General features: G+C 48.1%; 3 protein-coding genes across 9 annotated transcripts in view; 2 read left to right on the plus strand and 1 right to left on the minus strand.

Moving 5' to 3' along the window:
* Window positions 1–6,601, minus strand: part of spn-A (RAD51 recombinase homolog spn-A) — a 33,032-nt gene extending 26,431 nt beyond the window's left edge. For 2 of the 7 annotated variants that reach the window (XR_016285757.1, XM_089561714.1), the window contains exons 1-4: window positions 5,251–5,993; window positions 4,760–4,913; window positions 3,508–4,038; window positions 2,415–2,612 (exon numbers count right to left, since the gene is read on the minus strand). Coding sequence is in view for 6 of the 7 variants with exons in the window: in XM_089561714.1 (XP_089417840.1) it covers window positions 2,415–2,612; window positions 3,508–4,038; window positions 4,760–4,840 (810 nt within the window). In the remaining variant the exon portion in view is untranslated. Of the gene's footprint in view, window positions 1–707; window positions 1,164–2,414; window positions 2,613–3,507; window positions 4,039–4,759; window positions 4,914–5,229; window positions 6,006–6,032 lie in introns of those variants that run through there. The other 5 variants (XM_089561712.1, XM_089561711.1, XM_089561713.1 and 2 more) reach the window with 5 other exon arrangements.
* On the plus strand, window positions 5,519–10,647 carry Neurochondrin (neurochondrin). Its single transcript, XM_089561703.1, has 2 exons — window positions 5,519–6,673; window positions 9,378–10,647. Exons 1-2 carry the CDS (start codon window positions 5,849–5,851, stop codon window positions 10,014–10,016), a joined length of 1,464 nt encoding a protein of 487 aa, XP_089417829.1. The 5' UTR covers window positions 5,519–5,848; the 3' UTR covers window positions 10,017–10,647.
* A 1,061-nt stretch (window positions 10,648–11,708) lies between these two features.
* LOC149331005 (WD repeat-containing protein 20-like) lies at window positions 11,709–18,145 on the plus strand. The gene is made up of 2 exons (XM_089561704.1): window positions 11,709–12,444; window positions 14,420–18,145. Exons 1-2 carry the CDS (start codon window positions 12,196–12,198, stop codon window positions 15,569–15,571), a joined length of 1,401 nt encoding a protein of 466 aa, XP_089417830.1. The 5' UTR covers window positions 11,709–12,195; the 3' UTR covers window positions 15,572–18,145.
* The last annotated feature ends 1,124 nt before the right edge of the window (window positions 18,146–19,269 follow it).

Below are 19,269 nucleotides of genomic sequence, written 5' to 3' on the forward strand. Positions count from 1 at the left end.
CACTAATAAACAACCGTGATGGAAACAAATAATGTGCTGGTGTCACTATGACGACACATGATCACAATGTGCAATGCGGAAACTTGTCAACAACGGAAATAAACAGAACAACGCAACCTGTGTCTCTTAAAACACAAGTGTTTTCCAGCATCCTTAGCTCCCAGAGCAAGAGGAGCTATGTGATCCCCCTTGTGGCGTAAGATCGCTAGCGCTGGTAACTCCAGTGGTAGAGCTTGTGCCCAATACTTTGGCATGGTTAAAATGGGCTGCAGTGTGGAACAAGGTCAGTCAGTATAGTATAACGATTCCTTCCCGCATCAATTCTATTTTTCAGCTTCTCGCCCTTCACCACTGGCTGAAGATGTACCATGCCCTGCGTTTGCTCTTCATGACTGGCCCAGGGTGTGACTTCAGCCAGTGATGAAAAGCGGAAAATTAAAGAATTAAATTGATGTGGGAAGGAATTTTTATACTATAGTGACCCAGGATTAGTACTATATAATATAATAATTCCTTACTAGAATATTTGTTGACTCAATAGGCAGGCACCATTACTTTCCAACAGATCACCACAGCTACCAATTTTGCTAAGTCATGTTTTAGGATGTTTAGTCCCATGCTGTCGCATGTAAATCAGGGTTCATGCTGGACCACCAAACAGAGCCTCGGTAAACTCTCAGCATGCAGAAAGGAGACCAGCACAGAGGTTTGGCAGTGACGCTGTGTATTCGGATATTGCAGGTATGTGAAAGGAAGTGCTTGTAGAAGTTGAACCAGTTGAGAAGTGAAACATTTGAGTTGTTGAGAGTCCGCACAAGTTTACACACATTTGGTCAAGCACGGAGGCCATTTGGTTCGCTTGGAGACCACTGGTTTGCCATTGCAGAGCCTCTTCACACCATGCCCAAGGATGCAATCATGGCAGATATGCACAGCATTTGCTCGACTAGAGGAGGCTGTCACTCTTTCACATCAGAGATGCCCTGGGGCGTGATTGCGAACATGGCTTCAGCTTCAGGCAGGCACGGCGAGTCGTAGATCTTGCAGATGCGGGTCTCCCCGCGACCTTTCCGCAGGTACAGCCTTGTGGTGGAGGCGTGCGCCATGATGTTACCTCCAATGGGTTTCTTGGGATCGGCTGAAAACATGGCCGCCCCATCCACCTGCACATTGAGGCAGCGCACAGCTATGGTCCATTGCTACTGGAATACCACAGATTGCAGTGTTGGCCTGCCTGCATTAGATGGTTGTCTTGGACAAACTACTGGCTAGCTGGCACTTGAATTTCATGCAGGGGCGATGTTTGGTGTTTGGTTGTGCTACTGAATCAAACAATCTTGATTGTTTGTTGACGCAATGAAAAATGTCGAACAGATCTGAGCACTAAAAATTATGTGTCAAGCGTTTGGGAACAACCTAACCAAAATGACTTATATCCAGATATATCCATTAATTTCTTCCTTAGCAGCATGTTTGTAAAATCATTTGATGCTCAGCCAAAGTCACTAAAGGCAGAGACACAACTTGAGAAAGCTTCACTTGCTCTCACAGTCTGTGGTACTTTTTGGTTTGGTTTCTTGGGGTTTAACGTCCAAAAGTGATGCAGGCTATGAGGGATGCCCTAGTGGAGAGCTGCGGAAAATTTCGACCACCTCGGGTTCTTTAACATGCACTGACATCGCACAGCACACGAGCCTCCAGCATTTCGCCTTCATTGAAATGCAACCGCCACAGTCTGGATCGAACCCGCGTCTTTCGGGTCAGCAGCCGAGCACGAGAACCACTGAGGCACCACGATCGCTACTTCTAGCTCTGTCTATTTAATTTCAGATCATTGTTGCTACAGTACACCTAGCATTTTAGAGTACATTGAGCTCTTTATAAGTCAAACTCATAGGGGACCAAAATTTGTTTCTCCCACCGCCACTCATATCATATGCGTGAAGATCACGACGTCAAGAGAAGTATGCACTCCATGACAGCTGAAAGGGAAGTGGTCGGTTGCGTGGGCTGGCCTCGGAGATCCGTAATCAATAAAGTGATTGCTGTTGCTGTAGTTTATTTGTGAAAATGGCCACAGGCAGTGAATTCATTTTTTTGCCCTTTTCGAGCTTAGAAAGCTCCCATTTTTCACTGAAAGCAGCCTCTTTGTGATTAGAACAGACTAAATTTTCAATACAGGCCAGAATGAACGAGCCCTCATGTCCCTTTAAGGCTATGATGGGAACAAAAATGGAAATTTGGCACCGAGTTGACACGTTGGGTTGGACAGAAACAAGGAGCTCGACATTTGCCCAACTCACTACCTTACTTGATGGCCCTCCCTCATACCCCAAGACATATGTACAGTTGAAAACACTGCCTTACCAATGGCTCGGGCGACCACCGGCAGCTTCAAATTAACGAGTGCTTACCTGGGCCACCACCTGGTTGGTGATCACTACCGCGACGCCAAATTCGTCGGCTAACCGCAGCAGCATGCGCAGGAAGCGGGCCAGATGCATCTGCCGCGCACTCAGCTCCCCACGGCCGGAGTAGTCGGTGCGGTACAGTGCCGTGGCCGAATCGACGATGAGCAGGGCGTACCGGGTCTCTGCCATCATGGCTGAGGCCTGCATTCACATCGACAGGCATCAAGCACCATGAGCTAAACACAGCATTGATGCTGCCCATTGGAAGATTACAGTGGCATCTGCACTGCTCTGCTGTCCCGAGCTTCTCCTCTTAACAAAACAGGGAAAATTAGTCTTCAAAATGAATTTGCAAAACGGCAAACAGCTGCTGCCAAACGTGGTACAAAGTTATTTGGTTCGTTCTGCTCCAGCTAGGCACGATTGAAGACTAAACATCGGGTCTTCACTAGCTGTCCTCTACCATCCACCTGACTTTGCACACAAGGAGATCTAAGGGTTACCATAAACATCTGCTAACATATCTTAGTTTTGCAATAAGAGAGTAATTACTCATTGCAGCAGCCACTCGACCAACCGAGCTAACTGGGACGGCTAGCATATATTAGGGCAAGAGAGAATTGATCAATAACTCAAAGTGGGAACAGTGCTGGTCAAATGACCAAAGTTTCTTTAATACAATTGGGATGGATTTAGGACGAATTATTCTTTAACTACGAAGTTTCTATGGAAGCTATGTAGCTTTACTTTGTAATCATAGGGCTAAGCTTCGGTGGATGCCAATGAGTACCTGCTCCCTTACTACAAATCTACTTCACCTTGGGGTCTTTTAGTTTTTTCAGACATTGCCGACAATCATCCAGTTAGATGGTGGGGGGGGGGGGGGGGGGCGGCATCAGCTTTCTTGGAATGCAAATTTCGCTTGTTAAAGGCCACTCAAAAACTTCAAAGCAAATGGGTGAGCAGCATCCAACAACGTAAATGGCTCCTGTTGAACGTTACCGAAACTGTTTTTGCCACCACCACGAAAAGTGAAGGTCATGCCACTTAGATTTCACTAATACAGACTCCTCTGAGTGGAGTTCCTTCCACCAACCTGAATGAGCAACTGTGTTTGGTGATCCGAGTTGTACGCCCTCGCATACGCCACATTGTCCAGCACATCCTGGCCCGACAGGCCGTACTTCTCAGCAACAGCCAACAGCCGCTCGGGCCGGAAGGTGCCCTCGGTGTCGATGTAGAGACACTTTCCCTCGCCACCACTGTGCTCGATGGGCAGCTGGCAGGTGACAGCTAGCATGTGGCACAGCTGAGTCTTGCCTGTCCGGAACTCGCCAAACATCTCCGTGATAGAGCCAGTCTCGATGCCACCACCGAGCAGCTTGTCAAGCTCCTTGGAGCCCGTGGTGATCTGGACGATGTCCGAGCGCTTCTGGTGGATCTCGGTGGCCGTGGTGAATCCCAGCGGAACGAGCTTGGCCGCCTCGGCCAGAAGCTTGTCAGCCTTGGCCTCGCTGATGCCTTTGATGACCAGCAGCTGCTTCTTGGGAGCGTAGGCCACTGCCTCGACCGTGTGGAAGCCAGCTTCTTCGAGCTTGCGGATGTCTGCTGCCCCGATGCCATTGCCCTGCAGATAGCCCCACCCGTTTAGTCACCACATCATGCACAGTCATATCCCATAATGATCCTAGTCGACAGTGTTCCACACCACTGTCACACAGCAAACATAGCACCATTTCCAATTAGCGTTGCTAGTCTAGGCTGCTGCTTTTTCAAGCAAGACAAACTAAACCCCTTTCCAGGCAGCAGTGATCACATAACAGAATGAGAAGCTATGCGCATGTACAATATCAAAATATGTTCACTTTTACACATCACCAAGCCTAGAGATACTTCTCACAGCTCATATTGAGAGATCATGAATGTGAACGCGCTCCTCTAAGTCATTGGGTGACAAATGCTACTCTCAGGAAATGGTAATAAATATTTCCTTGAGGTAGGAAGATAATGAGATGAGATTTTGTAGCATACACTACACTTTGAAAGTGACCGCTTTGCGTCACGACAGACATATCAAGTGGAATGAAGCATTTCGTAATGGAAGTAGTAAAATGTAATTGCACAAGTAACGGTCAGCCCAAAACGTTCGCCCATATGTAGTCTAAACAGCTCTTTTGGTCGGCAAACTATTCGGGAGAAAACTGCAAACCATGCCAGAGTATATCGCTCAGTATTGGCACTCAATCCGACGCCGCCTGTGAGCAAACAGACTTCCTGAGAATTTTGTGAGCACAGCTCCGAATTTAAGGGTGCGCAGTCGTGCAACAACACGCAACTATTGGCCTTACCTCCAACTTCTGGATTTTCACTGGCCCGAAGTTCTCAGCATCCTCGAACTCAACAGCGTCTCTCTCCTCGACGTCCGTCATGATCGTGCAGTGTCTTGAGTCTCACTTGCACGACCCACAGGACGCGCACGTCAGTAGAATCGAGCACTCAAAGCTGAAACATGAACAAAGTAGATCAGTGTACTCACTTCAAATGTTGCGCTCACTTGCACAACACAGTAAAAGAGTTTTTACTACTGCCGAAGTCGATCGGATTGCTTGATACTTGTTAACAGACTCGCTACCGGAACCTTTAATTAGAGTGTTCCGATCAAAGTCGACACTATAAAGTTTGACTAGAACTAAAAGATACTCAGCCATTCTGGGCTAACATCAATTACTTAAGCGAAAGTGCTCGAAGTGTGCCAGTGCCTGATTGTGCCGTCTGGTTAGTCTGGTATCAGCTGCCAACTCCCTGATAGCAACCTCACCATTTTTGTGCAAGAAGTTACCTTCGTTTCAGCCTCCTCTTCTGTTCAGAACATACTCAAGAAAACAAAAACACAGTAACTGAAAAGGCGCTACTGCATATCGCCGTCAGCACACAGACAAGTCAGGACGCGAACAACGCGAGCGCAAAGATCCCGCCATCCAGGCCGGCGCGAAAGTTTACTGTTTATTTAGTGGGGCTAGCGTGCTACGTGTTAGCCAAGCAAACTTGCAAAACCGCATCCCCGCAGCGTCGCTGCTGACTCTGCAGCTGCCCGGCAGGGCTTCAATATAGTTTTGAGCACTGATGTACCTTCGTAAAAAATATATATAATTATTTTATCAAAATTTTTGTTCTGGCGCAGGAAAAACAAACCAGTCGCCCTGCCTATCTACAGCCGAAACCACGGCCGAAGCTAGCCAAAATATGTCATTTGCCGAAGCATGGCCGAAGCAAGCGCTGGGATGCTGAAAGCACGTTGTGATGTTGTGTTGAGCCACATGCTTGCTTTTTGGACAGCGAATTCGGCCGGGTATTGCTCCAGGGTTCGCTTCGGGCTTTGCGCATCGCAGGATAGCTAATCATCGTTTTCTGCTGCCCCAGTAGCCAAATCGGACGAAATGAGCTCGCTCGAACGAGACGAGATTCGCCAGGGTCGCTTGCTGAAGAGCACCTGCAAAGCTCTGCGCAAATCGACTTCGGACGTCGAGAAACTGGCGGCTCTCCTCGTCCTGACCAAAGCGGTGGACGCCGCGTCTCTGAAACCCGACGACAAGCGGAAACTGCTGGACGCTATCAGCGTACCATTCGTCGTGAGACTGCTGCGGGCGGAGGAGGACGCGTTCCGCGCCTTGGGCGCGGACATCGTGTGCGCGTTCGCCGTCGACGCTGACCTGTGCGAGCCGCTGCGACCGGCGCTGGACGCACTGGTGGCCGTCCTGAGCGACCTGGGAACCGGGACGGGTGTCGACTGCGCGTCGCGGCTCGCCGTGCATGAACCGGGATGCCGGGCAATGGTCCAGAGCGGGCTGTTGTCGGCACTGGTGGAACTGACTCCACCCGAGCTGGGTGCCCTGCTGACGACCCTCGCCATGAACTTGCCTGACGACGACGAACCAGCGCTGATCTCCGCCGTGCGTGCTTGCACGGCACGGGCCGCGGCAGGCAGGCTCAACGCGGATGCCAAGCGCGGTCTCTTCGCGCTTCTGGCGTCGATGGCCGAGCGTCGCGGGCTGGGGTCGTTGGACACCGCAGCGACGGCGCTGGCTGCCGTCGAACTAGAGATGCAGCTCTACGGTGCTCAGGGGGGCACGCCGCCTGACGCCGTGCTGGTGGCCCACAGTTGCGTGCTGCTAGAAGCGGCCGTGGATGAAGCCGTGACCGGTGGCAAGCTTCCGGCCTCGGCGGCCCGCGTGCCAGGCGTGCTAATCGCTTTCCTGGACGAGGTATACTCCCCTGATCGTTAAGAAAATCACCTTAGAGACGTACTTGAAAGACAGCGCAGCAAAACAAGGGCAAGAAGAATACGGACACACGGGACAAGTGCTGGCTATCAACAGCACACTTAATCAGGGAAAAAATATACAAAAATGTATATAAACACAAGGTTGAAGCAAAGCTCTGAGTATTATCAAAGTAGGAAACTTGATCATCAGACAGCTCTGCTTTGTATCGTTGCACTGTTTTCCAAGTATGGATCAATCAGCATGCCCAACTTGCAGTTCTTTTTCCCTTACTTCGGAGAGGAATATGCCGAGAACGAGTGGGGAAAAGTGTCTTGGTGCAAAATGGATATTAAAAAAAAAATAGCTGGCAGTCACCTACCGCAAAAAGATCTAAAGTGATTGGAGTTGTTGGAACATTCGAACTACATTCCAGATAGTTGCTTGAGACAGCAGAAAACAAGTTACTCGTGAATATACTGCGTTTTTCACGACCATCATAGTCTTGCTTCTTCTGCCTTAGTTATGTGAGGTGCACTTTTAATATGTTCGACACCAAGTGGCCTGCAACAATCTAGTGAGCTAACAGGGTTCTTCAGGCTCTAGACCACATCAAGGGAATCAAGTGAAGAGGCAACATAGCGTGTGCAAAGACCAAACTGGCAACCTTTGCATGTCATTTTCTTGTTTACCATCAACTTAACAACTTGAGGAATCATGATTCACAATTTCAGTACCACTTCCCTCATCTTCTCTTTTGTACCTCTTAAAAGTGACTAACTTTCAAAAAATAAATGCAAGTTAAGCTCTGCTGAGGCCTCCCATGTAAATTCTGGTGAGGTGTTTGTGGCCTCAAGGGCTGCTTGCATGATGTAGTTAAGTGGTGAGTGCACAGTGGCCCTCTAATCCCACACCGTCAACATCCTTGTGACCGTCTAGTATTTTTTCAGCTGGAGGTGCATCTCTGTTTGAAGTGTCCTGTAGATACAAGGCAAATGCTCAAAGCACTTGTGAAATACATGCAAGACGTACATAGTTACATAGGTGACTTTTTCAGACAGTCAGAAATCCCAGCTGGGATGGTGACTCGCACCCAAGGAGGCATATTAACAGTACAACTTTAGCGAAGTGAAACACTATTGCCATTCGTAGCCACATTACTGGGTAGCAGGATTCTACACAATTCGTGTTCGTTTGATGATCCAGCAATGCCACCATGCTCTTCGCTTTTAAAAATTCTATGCGTAACACAACAGCATACTGGTCTTAGGCTAATTATTTACTATGTGCAACAAGTTAAAAGCGAACACAGAGTTTTGAAGTCGTTTTTTTTTTTTTCCTCTCTCTCTGACAGCTGTGCTTAGGGTATTGGAAGCAACAGAACTGGACAACAGATGTCCCAGTGTACTTCAGATAATTTACTACATCACTGTTTACCGCCAAGTGTTGATTGATTACATCACTGTTCACCACCAAGTTTTTTTATGTGCTAGAACGTTTTGGCGGGCTAGTTGGTCAAGCATCCTGTATCGAACAGCACAAACAAAGACAGACACAAGAGCCAAGGAAACAGACGAACTCAGTGATGTGTTTGTCTGTTTCCTCATCTCTTGTGCTCTCTGTGTTCACACTGTTTGATACAGGAACTTTTATGTGCTGTGATGTCAGAAGAGGTTATGCAACACTACCACAGGTCACATGTGCTCACAGAATGGTTATGCATTCGCTGCCCTGTTATATGCTGCAAACCACAGAACTGGCACAAGTCATTTATGCTAGATGCAGACAGTCGAGCAACAAATACCTCATATTTCTACCTACTACGGTGGCTTTGGCATTCGACTGCCGATACCCAGTTTGTGGGTTCGATCCCGGCTGCGGCAGCTGTATTTTGATGGAGGTGAAATGCAGACGCCCATGTGCTGCGAGATGACCCCAGGTGGTCAAAATTATTCTGGATCCCCTTCACTACAGCATCCCCATAGCCTTTATATCATTTCGGAACATTAAACCCTACAATTTACAATTTCGCATCATTGTGCTGTGAGTGCTTATGGCTCGTGGTTGTTTTGTGTACCCTTTTATTGCGTAAGCAATACTGCGCCAGGTTTCAAGCCGTCGCATAGCTCCCGGCGGTGGCCACGGTTGACCTTCAGCCGCAGCAAGGTCAAACAGATGTAGCACTGTTGCCATAGCAACCGTTTCAGCCATGCTCCACCTGGTGGCAGGACCGTCGCTGCGCCACCGCCGCTGCCGTGCGCCTAGTCGCGAGCTCTCGGCGCATGTGTCGGAATGTGGAGAGGGGAAACGGGGAATAAATACACGCGTTCGCCTCGGGCAAAACAGTTGCTGCTTGCTTACGCAACTTGCCCGGTTTGACCAGAGCTAAACCTCAGCTAATTTTTTCGATGATCTTCATAGAAGCAGAAACCAGCTGCATGAAAACTGTGCAACATCATAGTGTGCCTGATGCTCTTTAATATATCAAAGCAAAGACTGGATATGATAAGTTATTGTTTAGTTAAATATCTGTTGTTTGATGCAGCAAATAAAACTTCCTGACATGATCACTGTATGAGCACCTACTGATGAAAGGAATTGTGAGCAGAAAACACGGAACTACAAAATTTTTGTTTCAGTGATTGCTTCATGCTGGATTAGGTTGGTTCTTTGCACCTTTGATGAAGTTCTCTTACTTTCTTTGCAGGCATTTCAGTCTCCATGTGAAGGTCATGACCAAGCCATAATGTTGCCACTCTGTCGCCTGGTGTGTCGCTGGTTGGCGGACGACTCAACGTCCATGCGGCCAGAAGTTGCCAACGTCCTGGGTCCTCTCCTCGAGCTGGCCACCTCCGAGGAAGCCATCTTGCCCCTGGCAATTCCAGCACTGTGTCACCTCACAGCTGATGACACTCTGCGGCCCATCGTGCTAAAGTCACCAGTTTTGGACAAGCTTTATCTCTACCTGACCCAATGGACTGCGCCATTTCAGCAGCTGGAAACGTGCTTTGGCATCTTCCTCAACCTGGCCGTGCTCGATGCCAAAACTTTGGACTCGTTTCCCCATTTGTTGGAACTGTGTGTTCAGAAGGCACTGCTTGAGGCCGACTGCCCCACACTGTTGAAAGCAAATGTATCACTTCTAGGACTGTTTCTTCTCAGGTCAAGATTGCGTCGTTCACAAGTCATAAGCGACACTCCAAACTTGCGAACATTTGTTGAAAGTTGTGTTTCGCTGTTTAGATCATCACCAGCTTTATCTGAGGCTGATGTTGAGGAATGGAATGAGCTTAGCTCTCTTGGCAGGCAACTGCTTGCAGATGTCTTGCCTATCCTGGAGCTGTGAGCAAAGGGTGTTGATGCTAGCGGGATATAAGGGCTTGCAATGAAGTGAAGTAGCAGTCACTGACCGTAGTCGAAAAAAGAAAGACGTTTCGAAACCCGAACAGTTTCGAAACGTCTTTTTTCGACTATGGTCAGTGACTGCTACTTCACCTCATTGCATCACCATGCCTGACCAGACGGATTTCCGTCGAACTCTTGACTACGATATAAGGGCTTGTCCAGGTTCTTTTCTCAGCCCTGACATTTTGCAAAAAGTCTGTTTGTTAGAACCTGCACTGTGCCTTGCGTCAGTCTCAGCGTTAGAAGATTGTGCGTGTGGAACATGCACCATTGTTAAAGGAATCAGTGTCGGTAAGTACTGTCATGCAGCAAAAAACAGAAAGCTCATTGGCTGGTTCATGGTGAAAAAAAAGGCAGGAAATAGCGCTACAAATGCGAAACTATAGAAGAGTGTGACAGACTGGGCTGCATTGTCACCGGTCACCTTCATGTGTTGTCCAATGTTGAAAGCACCATTTTCTGCTTTTTCATGAAGAATGGTATGTTTCCTGCGTTATGCACATACAGCATGCATGTTTACGGATAAATAAAGCAAGCCCTCTCTTTTCTGGCAAAAAAATTCATAGCAACAATAGTGTACATGTCTTCTTGCTGGACACACAAAAAGTACACTGAGCTTGTGGAGACATGTTGAACAGATGTCTACTGAGTTCACATTGCAACTTGAAATTTTATATAGTGTAAAAGCAGCAGCCTGTACTGACCTCTTCAAGTTTGTTTGTTTTTACACCTTGAGAGGGGTATACTTTGTCTTCACCATGCCGTGTCGGCTTCCACCGGGACTAGCCACAGGTGCTTCAAGTACTGGTTCGAGAATGCACCGTTAGTGCTTCACCTCGCAAAGCTTGCTCACATTCGAGAAGCCTTAAACATGTATTGAAACGAGAAGGAGGAAGGAGTTGCATCTAGAAGAACTTATTTCGAGTGTTCGGGAGAGGGGGGTGTTGTAGGGCGGCCGAGGCGTTCGGCGTTGATTGCGAGCAGAGGGACACTAGATAACCATAGGGTCCCCTCATACATAAGAACACACAGAAAAAAAAACGAAACTAAAGAACACCTAGGAAAAGACCATAGGGCTTGGGCAGGGCTTGTAATGCAAAGGAGGGGAACCGATGGTTGACTGGATTCTAAGAGACGGGGGCTGCAGAAAGTTAGGTGGGCGCATGAGATTAAGAAGTCTGCCGGGATGAGGAGGCCGCGGCTGGTGCAGAACAGGGTTTAATTTAATGCAGTGAGATGGGCAAGCCCTTAGCCCCGCAGCGGGCGTAATCAGGCTGCTGATGATGATAAAAAGTAGGCGACAATGTCTAGTCGTTTAGTCATAAAAAAAGGGCACAAAATTGCCTTCATGCTTGGAGGAAGGAAAGAATTAGTTTTCCTCCCTCCATGCCTTCATGGGTTGGCCACTGTTGAAAGCAATACCTACTGAACTTGGTTGAAAGCACGGTTTCGTGCCTTTTTTTTTTTTTTTTCACCGAGCTAGGTCTAATATATAAATATAATTAAACATTGTAACTGTATAAATGTGTTTTAGTAGTTTTTGAAGCAAGTTAATACAAAACTAGAGAGTTGAATCTCTCAATTTATAAGCTGATCATCATCAGCAATAGCATTTTTTTCCAACAGAGTAACGAGAGTTTCACAACTGGCTTCGAGAATAAGCTACGCCGCGGTACCTTCTTTTTGCTTGGCGTTTTTGTCCACAGCCAGCGTCCAACAGCCACCCGCAGTTCCACACTGCGCTAATCTATCCATGTGGCTCGCCATGTTTACTACAGTGCATGGACCGGGCGTTGATTACGCCGCGTATTCGGCAGCGGAGATGTTCTGACCGGAGGATCGCGAACAACGCGGCGGGCGCAGTTAGCGGACCGCACTGAATGGGGCCCGGCGGACCTGCCCATGGAGCCTGTGCAGCTGTGTGGTGCAGTGCGAAGATGAAGCCCTCGACGACGAGGAAGACGTGAGCCGCAGCCGCCGCCACGCCGGGCATGTGAGGGCAACGCGGTGAACTTCGCCGTCTTCTACCGCAGTGCGAACTCTGGGCGCGTCAAGCGGCCGGAGTTCCGCGGCAATCAGCGTCAAAGCTGGAGTCGGTGCCGGGCGCATATGCCGGCGAGATGGCCACGGCCGAAGGCGGCGGCAAGGACGAACTGAAGACGCAGTTCACGACGCGTGAGGGCACCTACAAGGTGCTCAGCTTGTCTGAGTACTCGCGCCCCAACCGCGTCGGCTACAGCAGTAGCCAGTCCAACAGCCCCGTCAAGGTCTCCTTCGTGTCGTTGGCCGACTCTGCCGGCACCGAGGACCGCATCTGCTTCAACGTGGGTCGCGAGCTCTACGTCTACATGTACCGGGGCGTCAAGAAGGTATACGTACTTCCCGAACCCAGCCCGTAGCTGAAAGCGTGTGTGTGCTTCCTGTGTCAGCGTTGTGTTGCACTAGGGCGCCGAAAACGACGAACCAGCATAATTATGAGCTCAGTTTATTTGTACAGCAACTTACAGCAATGCCATTCATACCCAGTGTGTGGACGAAACCTCACGAGCTTGGTTTGAGCTTGTCGGTGCCAGCACAGATTGAACATGGACGCAAGGGTGGACACCTGAGACACACCATCTCTGAGTTCACTTTTTTTTTTTTTGCTTTTCCTGCATCGCATGCATTGATCCGACTTTGATTCTTGGTTGCTCTTCTCCACATCAGCAGCTCCGAGCCATAATTATAGGTGGGCTATCTGCAAGCTGATGCCACGTGCCTTCTCAGTGGGTAATAAGCTACCAGCAGTTCAAGAAGTTCACACTGCTTGTGACCAAGTGTCCTCTAGTTACTATATACAGTACATTCCCTTAGCAGAGTGCTGAGATGAAACGCAAATTTCTTTGTGCTAATAATTTCCAAGACATATGTGTATGCATTGCCTAGCTCTTATACGTTAAGTGGCCTGCAAAAGCTTGAAGTACTGAACCTCAATAAACAAGTTAGTCAAAGGAATCTATAAGGTCTGAGAGTGCTAATGCTGCTGTAGCTTTTGTACAAGGCTGAATGAATGTTACCTGGAGAGTAAGACAATGTGGAGAGGCATTAAGCCCATGCCAGGGGGTTCGCAATGCCTCTCCAGTGAGGAAGGGGGGAAAGGGGTTGAGAGGGAGGAAGCCAAGAATAAAGGGTGCACTAGTTTGCAGAGGCATTGCAGAGGACAGCCCGGGCCCAAAGAAATGACTGACTGTGATGACGAATACATGCTAACATAGGTTGCAGGCCACTAAGATGAGAACGGTGCAGAGAGGAGACGAGGGGAAGTGTAGATTCATAGAGGACAAGTGCTTATACTCCGTTTCATACATTGCAGGCAACGCTGCTAAAGCTAGCCCCCTTGTTCACGCAAGCTAAGACTGCATCTGAATAGTAGTTCGCCAATGAAACCAAAGTGAAAACAGGCATATTTCATTTCCTCAGATCTCAAGTACAGTGACTGGGGACCTCCTGCACTTTATTGTACCTCCTACCACATTTTTGTCCTGCAACTCATGGAGATTTCGAGAAGTAAGAAAGACGTGTGGCAGTATGATACATGGCTGGTAGCGGGAATTGCTCTTACTCCTAAAAGTCATGCACACACAGTGAAAATTATAGCCAGAGAGCCCTAACACTGAGCACCTCACAGCTTCGACAGTGAATCTCAATGCTTGCTCTTTGTTTTGTACTGCTCTTTGTTTTCGTCCAAAGACTCGGTGAGACTTTGGGAGGAACAAGTGATATGTGGTGGAGTAATATGGTTTTGTGACCAGACTACATCCGCAGCCTTCACTGCGTCGCCTGCTCTATATGAAATGGAGTATAGAGGCCTTGTTGTTGTGACTTGTCATCGCAGGTGTAGAGGCTCCCGACAAAACATTTGCAGGAGCGCATCAGTTTGTGTTTCTTTATAATAAGGAGCTGAGCGACCGTGTGAGCATTTCATGGCTGTGTAGGCAGCTCAGCTCTGTACTGACCCTCCAGTGAGGCGGATAGCTGTGTCCGTGTGGGGTCAGCCAGTCTGCAGTACCCTAGATTAGGCAAAGTGAATGCTGAAAAATGTTGTCATAGTGCATTGGGGTTCGTGCCTCTTGAAAACCAACTTACGAATGCCAACAAGAGTCTTTATCTGCGAGTGGTAACCTGACAAATTATTGGCATACCTGCAGTGAACTTGGCTTGGTAAATTAGGATAAACATCAGAAAGTGCTTGAACTGAACATTAGCAGCTCTTTTTTTAGTGTTCTGCACTTTCCAGCATTCAAGTGCATTGGTCTCAAAGTAAGTGTGTAAAAGAAAGCTGATTAGACATTTGCATTCTTGCAGGCGGCAGACCTCAGCAAGCCTGTGGACAAGCGTGTGTACAAGGGCACGTACCCAACCTGCCACGACTTTCACCCATCTGCGACACCTGATGGCGGCCTGCTGTTGCTTGTGGGCTTCTCTGCGGGCCAGGTGCAACTCATCGATCCAGTCAAGAAGGAGCTGAGCCGGCTATACAACGACGAGCGCTTCATTGACAAGACACGAGTGACGTGTCTTAAATGGCTGCCCAACTCAAATAGCCTGTTCTTGGTGTCGCACGCAAGCGGTCAGCTGTACGTATACAAGGAGGACCTACCCTGCGGCTCCACGCCACCGCACTACCAGCTGTTCAAGCAGGGCGACGGCTTTAGCGTGTTCACCTGCAAGACGAAAAGCACCCGCAACCCTCTCTACCGTTGGGTGGTGGGGGATGGCGCTCTTCATGAGTTTGCCTTCTCGCCCTGTGCCCGGTACCTCGCCACGGCCAGCCAAGACGGCTTCCTGCGCGTCTTCTGCTATGACACCATGGACCTGGTGGGGCTTGTGCGGAGCTACTTTGGTGGCCTGCTATGTGCCTGCTGGAGCCCCGACGGGAAGTACGTGGTGGCCGGTGGTGAGGACGACCTGGTGACCGTGTGGTCCTTTCAGGACAAACGTGTCGTGGCTCGCGGTCAGGGACACCGTTCGTGGGTGCAGGGGGTAGCCTTCGATTCCTGCCTCGACGGAAGCAGCCACGCCTCGGGCGACTGCCCGGCCGATACGTCGTACCGCTTTGGGTCGGTGGGTCAGGACACACAGCTCTGCCTCTGGGATTTGACTGAGGATGTGCTCAAGCAGCCACGTGCACCCCGTGCCTCGTTGCTTCTCACCGGCAACAACAGTCCCAACACTGGTGGTGTGCCGCAGGCGTCCCAGCTGCAGCAGCAAGCACGTCAACAGCAGCAGACTCGTAGTAGTAATTCAACCACAGTCAATTCGGCCCAGAAGCTGGTGGGAAGCCCCGCATGTCCGCGGCTCGACGAGGTCCCCATGCTTGAGCCGCACATCTGCAAGAAAGTGGCGCCCGAGCGGCTCACGGCGCTCGTCTTCCGAGAAGACTGCCTTGTGACTGCTTGCCAGGAAGGTTATGTGTGCACTTGGGCGAGGCCAGGGAGGGCTTCGACTGTCGTCTGATGGTGGTTGCAGAGAGTGCAGTGTCCAATAAATTAGCTGCTTTGTCTTTGTTGCTTCTGGAGGCCACTTCTCCAGCGCAGGACTGTTCCCGTATTTCTACTAGCATGCACGCTATGGTAGCAGCTGTAGTGTGCACAGCTCAGGCCAGGCCTTGTGTGTGCCCACTGAAAGTGGAATGGACAGTGCCGCTCTGCATGTCTCGGGTCTATCCCAGCTGTGCTGGCGAGACCTGTCTTAGGCCTTATGTGTAGAGAAGGCACGTCTGTTGGGACTGATATCTAATAAACAGTTTTCAGGGTGATGCAAGCAGATGAAACACTTGTGAGTGAACAGTTTTCATTTTTTTTTCCCATTTGTTTGCGAGTGGCAAACCGTCTTGGTCAGAGAGTTGGTTTAAATGAATTGGTGTAGAGTCTGCCATTTCCATGTGATACTGCAAGATGGCCATGCTGAAGGTTTGTGTGGGGAGTGTAACAAATTCTGAAACCTGTGATGGACTTCTCGGTCACAGGTATGGCCATGCCCATAACACGTGGAGGCATTTTTTGCTTCTTTACTTCCTTTCAGTGTTTGCTCAGCAGTAAATAATAAAGTTGAGCTTACCTGTATTGATTTTTTTTTTACTCATGAGCTGCTGTGATCATTGAGGTTGCTTTCAAGAGCTTTTTTTTCAAATAAAGTAGCTTTAAATAAACATTTACCTAGTAAAAGAACTGCCTTTGCACGTGTGTAGATTGTGTGCATTGGAGGAATTTGTTCTTTGTAGCCTCCATAGCGTATGCAAAGGTCTTAACAATGCAGATTTCTAGTGTGACCACAAACTTTTGAACTCAATTGCACACATTTTGGTCCCTTTACTAGGTGGCAGTTGGTTTTGAGAGGTGTTGGCTGCAGGATGCTTGCAACGTTGGTTGAAGATGAATGATCCTGCTGTGACAGTTGGTGTTGTGCACTTTTTCCTCTTTGCAGCTCAGGTTTTAAACTCTGAAAAATGAGCCAGCAACAAGAAGAGCAGACGAAAAGGCGAATTTTATGTCAGTAGTACGAAAAAATTGTGCTTTAAGTGTTCTCTTGGCCTTTTTTTTGCCTGTAGTCCTTATCCTTGATCTGGTGGTCCTTGGCTTCTACGTGATGTCAGCTGTGTCTAATTGGGGTTCACTCTTCAGATTGCACTGAACTTGCAAACATGTTTAGTCATTGAAAGTCATCGTGGTCTAGAACCGGAATATAGTGGGTTACAAGTGACAGTAGTAACCCAAACGGTCAGCTTCCATTTTCTTGAGTTAGCTGAAGCATTGATCCAAAGACTGTACTCTTCACCACATGTGACGTAGTGAAACTTCATTTGGGCTTTGGTTTCAAACTTCTGATATACCCCTGCCTCAGGTTTCACCTGTCTGTTAGCTTTTCACAACCTGCTTTAAAATTTTATTGATTTTTCACACCTATTGAATATGGTTCTTTAAAAGAACGGGCCGTTACTGTTCCAGTTAGAATTGTGAATAGTGTGTGGCGTGGAAGTTTTCATGTATTGAAATGCAGCAATTTCTGCAGTGCTTTGTGCCAGCTCTGTAGTTTCCGGAATTTGGCCACACTTGGTGTGCCATTTCCGCTAATGGCATTTTGGCCTGTTTGCATTTTTCGAAACGCACGCTCCATGCCCGTTACCGGGCATTCCTTGCTCCTGGCTCCACCTAGCAGGTCTGCGAGGCATCACACACTTCAGTGCTCTGTGCATCACCTAGTGGCTCAGTCATTTTTCTCTACCTCCGTCATCTTCTTTTTTTTCTTTGTACAGCTTCTTTTATCAATGTTCGACAGTCGTGCGATTTTCCTAGGGTGGCTAGTCTTGGTTTGAGGTAGCAATGAATTTTAAATTGACTGTCTGTACCTTTTGAATGTGAAATGAATGGTTCTTTTCTGATGGAGTCCCAGACAAGTGCCTTTCTAGCTTGCTGCATTATCTCCACTGATGGTTTGCTGGCTACTAACAAGTCGGTTCCCCGAGTGTGTCTGCCCAGTTTCATAGTTAGGTTTCACACACATATCCACTGCAAAGTTGTGGCATGTTGGTAAGGTTAGTACTTCAGTTAAAGAGTTCGCTGCATGTCTTGGACACCGGAGAACACCAAATGCTGTTTTGTCCTACCCTCTTTTTCAGCACCAAGATTTGTCACCACTGTCCAAGTACTTACTCATTGACACACTTGCCAGCATTTTAATTGGTTTTGATTTGATCATGGCAAGACACATGAAGCATTGTATGGCAGACAAGGTCATGAAATGCAAAAGGATTAACCCATGCTTGGAGTGGCTGGTGCAACAGAAAGATGTCAAACTGTGCAAGTTGCGAGGCATAGTGAAGGGACATACAAACTTGGTCGGACTGACAAGCGTTTGTTGCTGGAGGCGCAATGTATAATGGCACCTTTCTCTTGCCGAAGTGGATTGCTACCTGCATTTTGCTTGAATTTTGTTTCTCTTGGTTTTGTGGAGGTCCTCTTGTGTGTTTCTTGGTCCCATGTCCCTTTGTACGCTGCACCTTCAGCAATAAAATGCAGTGGTTGCAAATCAGCACTGTGTTTGTGTCCGTTCACTGCATCTTATCTCTTGCACTGCTCTAAGTATTTCACCTTTCCCTGTTTGCATTGTTTTCCTCCACATTACACTGCCCCGTAGCTGACTTCACAGGACACTGAGAACAACGCCTTGCAACTATTGTTCTCAGTAAAAATTGACTACTCCCTGGCTCTGTCTGGCTATGTTGACATTTGTCCGGCAGCAGAAGACAAATTTATCATCAAGGAAATCGAATTCAAAACTCTACGCGCTAGTCGACTCAACCTCACAACATCCTTACCAAAAAGGACAAGTTGCCATTGTTCTGATTTGAATGACAAGCAGTGTAGCCTCTGGGATCTGCACCAGAAATTCTGCGTCGACACACTTGTGAAATTGGTCGGTGATGTGGCAACACCTGTATTTCCTTTTTGCTTTTCTAGCTTTTAGAAGCACCGTTTTCAGTCAGAATGGTATCTTTGTCAGTAGAACGAGGTACCCTATCCATACTGGCCAACTTAGTTTGTTCTCCGCATCCTCTTAAAGCAGGTTCTCGTGCACTTCCTGTGTTAGTTAACAACAGCTGTTTGCTCTAAGACAGCATAGCATCACTGCGCTGAGACTTAAAACGACACTGCCTTTCTTGGTTCTCAGAGCAGTTGAAAAAAATGGAAGGCTTCGTGCTTGGGAAGCACTTATTGTCATTGTTATTAGGCTTGGCTTCATAAATTGATAGACATACGAAAAGAAGCAGGTTGTAGGAAGTGATTGCGACATAATAAACCATGCGAGCATAGTTTGTTGCGTCTTTAGGTTTCTGTAATTCTGCCACATAGGCCCACATGCATCATCCATGCAGGCTTGTTAAGTAGTTGCAACGCTCAAATGCAACGCTCCCCAGTGCTCACCAAATGAGCAGTACAGTCGTGCGGGCTCTGTGTCAGAGCACACTTTATGTGGATTTCTCTCAACGTAGCTGAAACTTAGCATTTATTTTATTTATTTGGTCATACTGTTAACCATCAAATGAGGGTTGTTCCAGGGAGGGAACAAAAACAAATACATTTCATAAGCACTTCAATGAGCAATCATGAGTCAGAGTTCAAAATTTGTACACCATTTCACAAAAATATATCAAC

This window comes from Amblyomma mixtum, chromosome 9 (genome assembly GCF_055824585.1).
Source record: "Amblyomma mixtum isolate Tamu chromosome 9, ASM5582458v1, whole genome shotgun sequence".
Lineage (NCBI taxonomy): Eukaryota > Metazoa > Arthropoda > Arachnida > Ixodida > Ixodidae > Amblyomma > Amblyomma mixtum.

Bases quoted from the DNA above. Each gene is read 5' to 3' on its own strand.
- Neurochondrin (XM_089561703.1), top strand. From the start codon at position 5,849: ATGAGCTCGCTCGAACGAGACGAGATTCGCCAGGGTCGCTTGCTGAAG. The intron at 6,674-9,377 runs GTATACTCCCCT...CTTTCTTTGCAG, and splicing joins TAATCGCTTTCCTGGACGAG to GCATTTCAGTCTCCATGTGA.
- LOC149331005 (XM_089561704.1), top strand. From the start codon at position 12,196: ATGGCCACGGCCGAAGGCGGCGGCAAGGACGAACTGAAGACGCAGTTC. The intron at 12,445-14,419 runs GTATACGTACTT...GCATTCTTGCAG, and splicing joins TGTACCGGGGCGTCAAGAAG to GCGGCAGACCTCAGCAAGCC.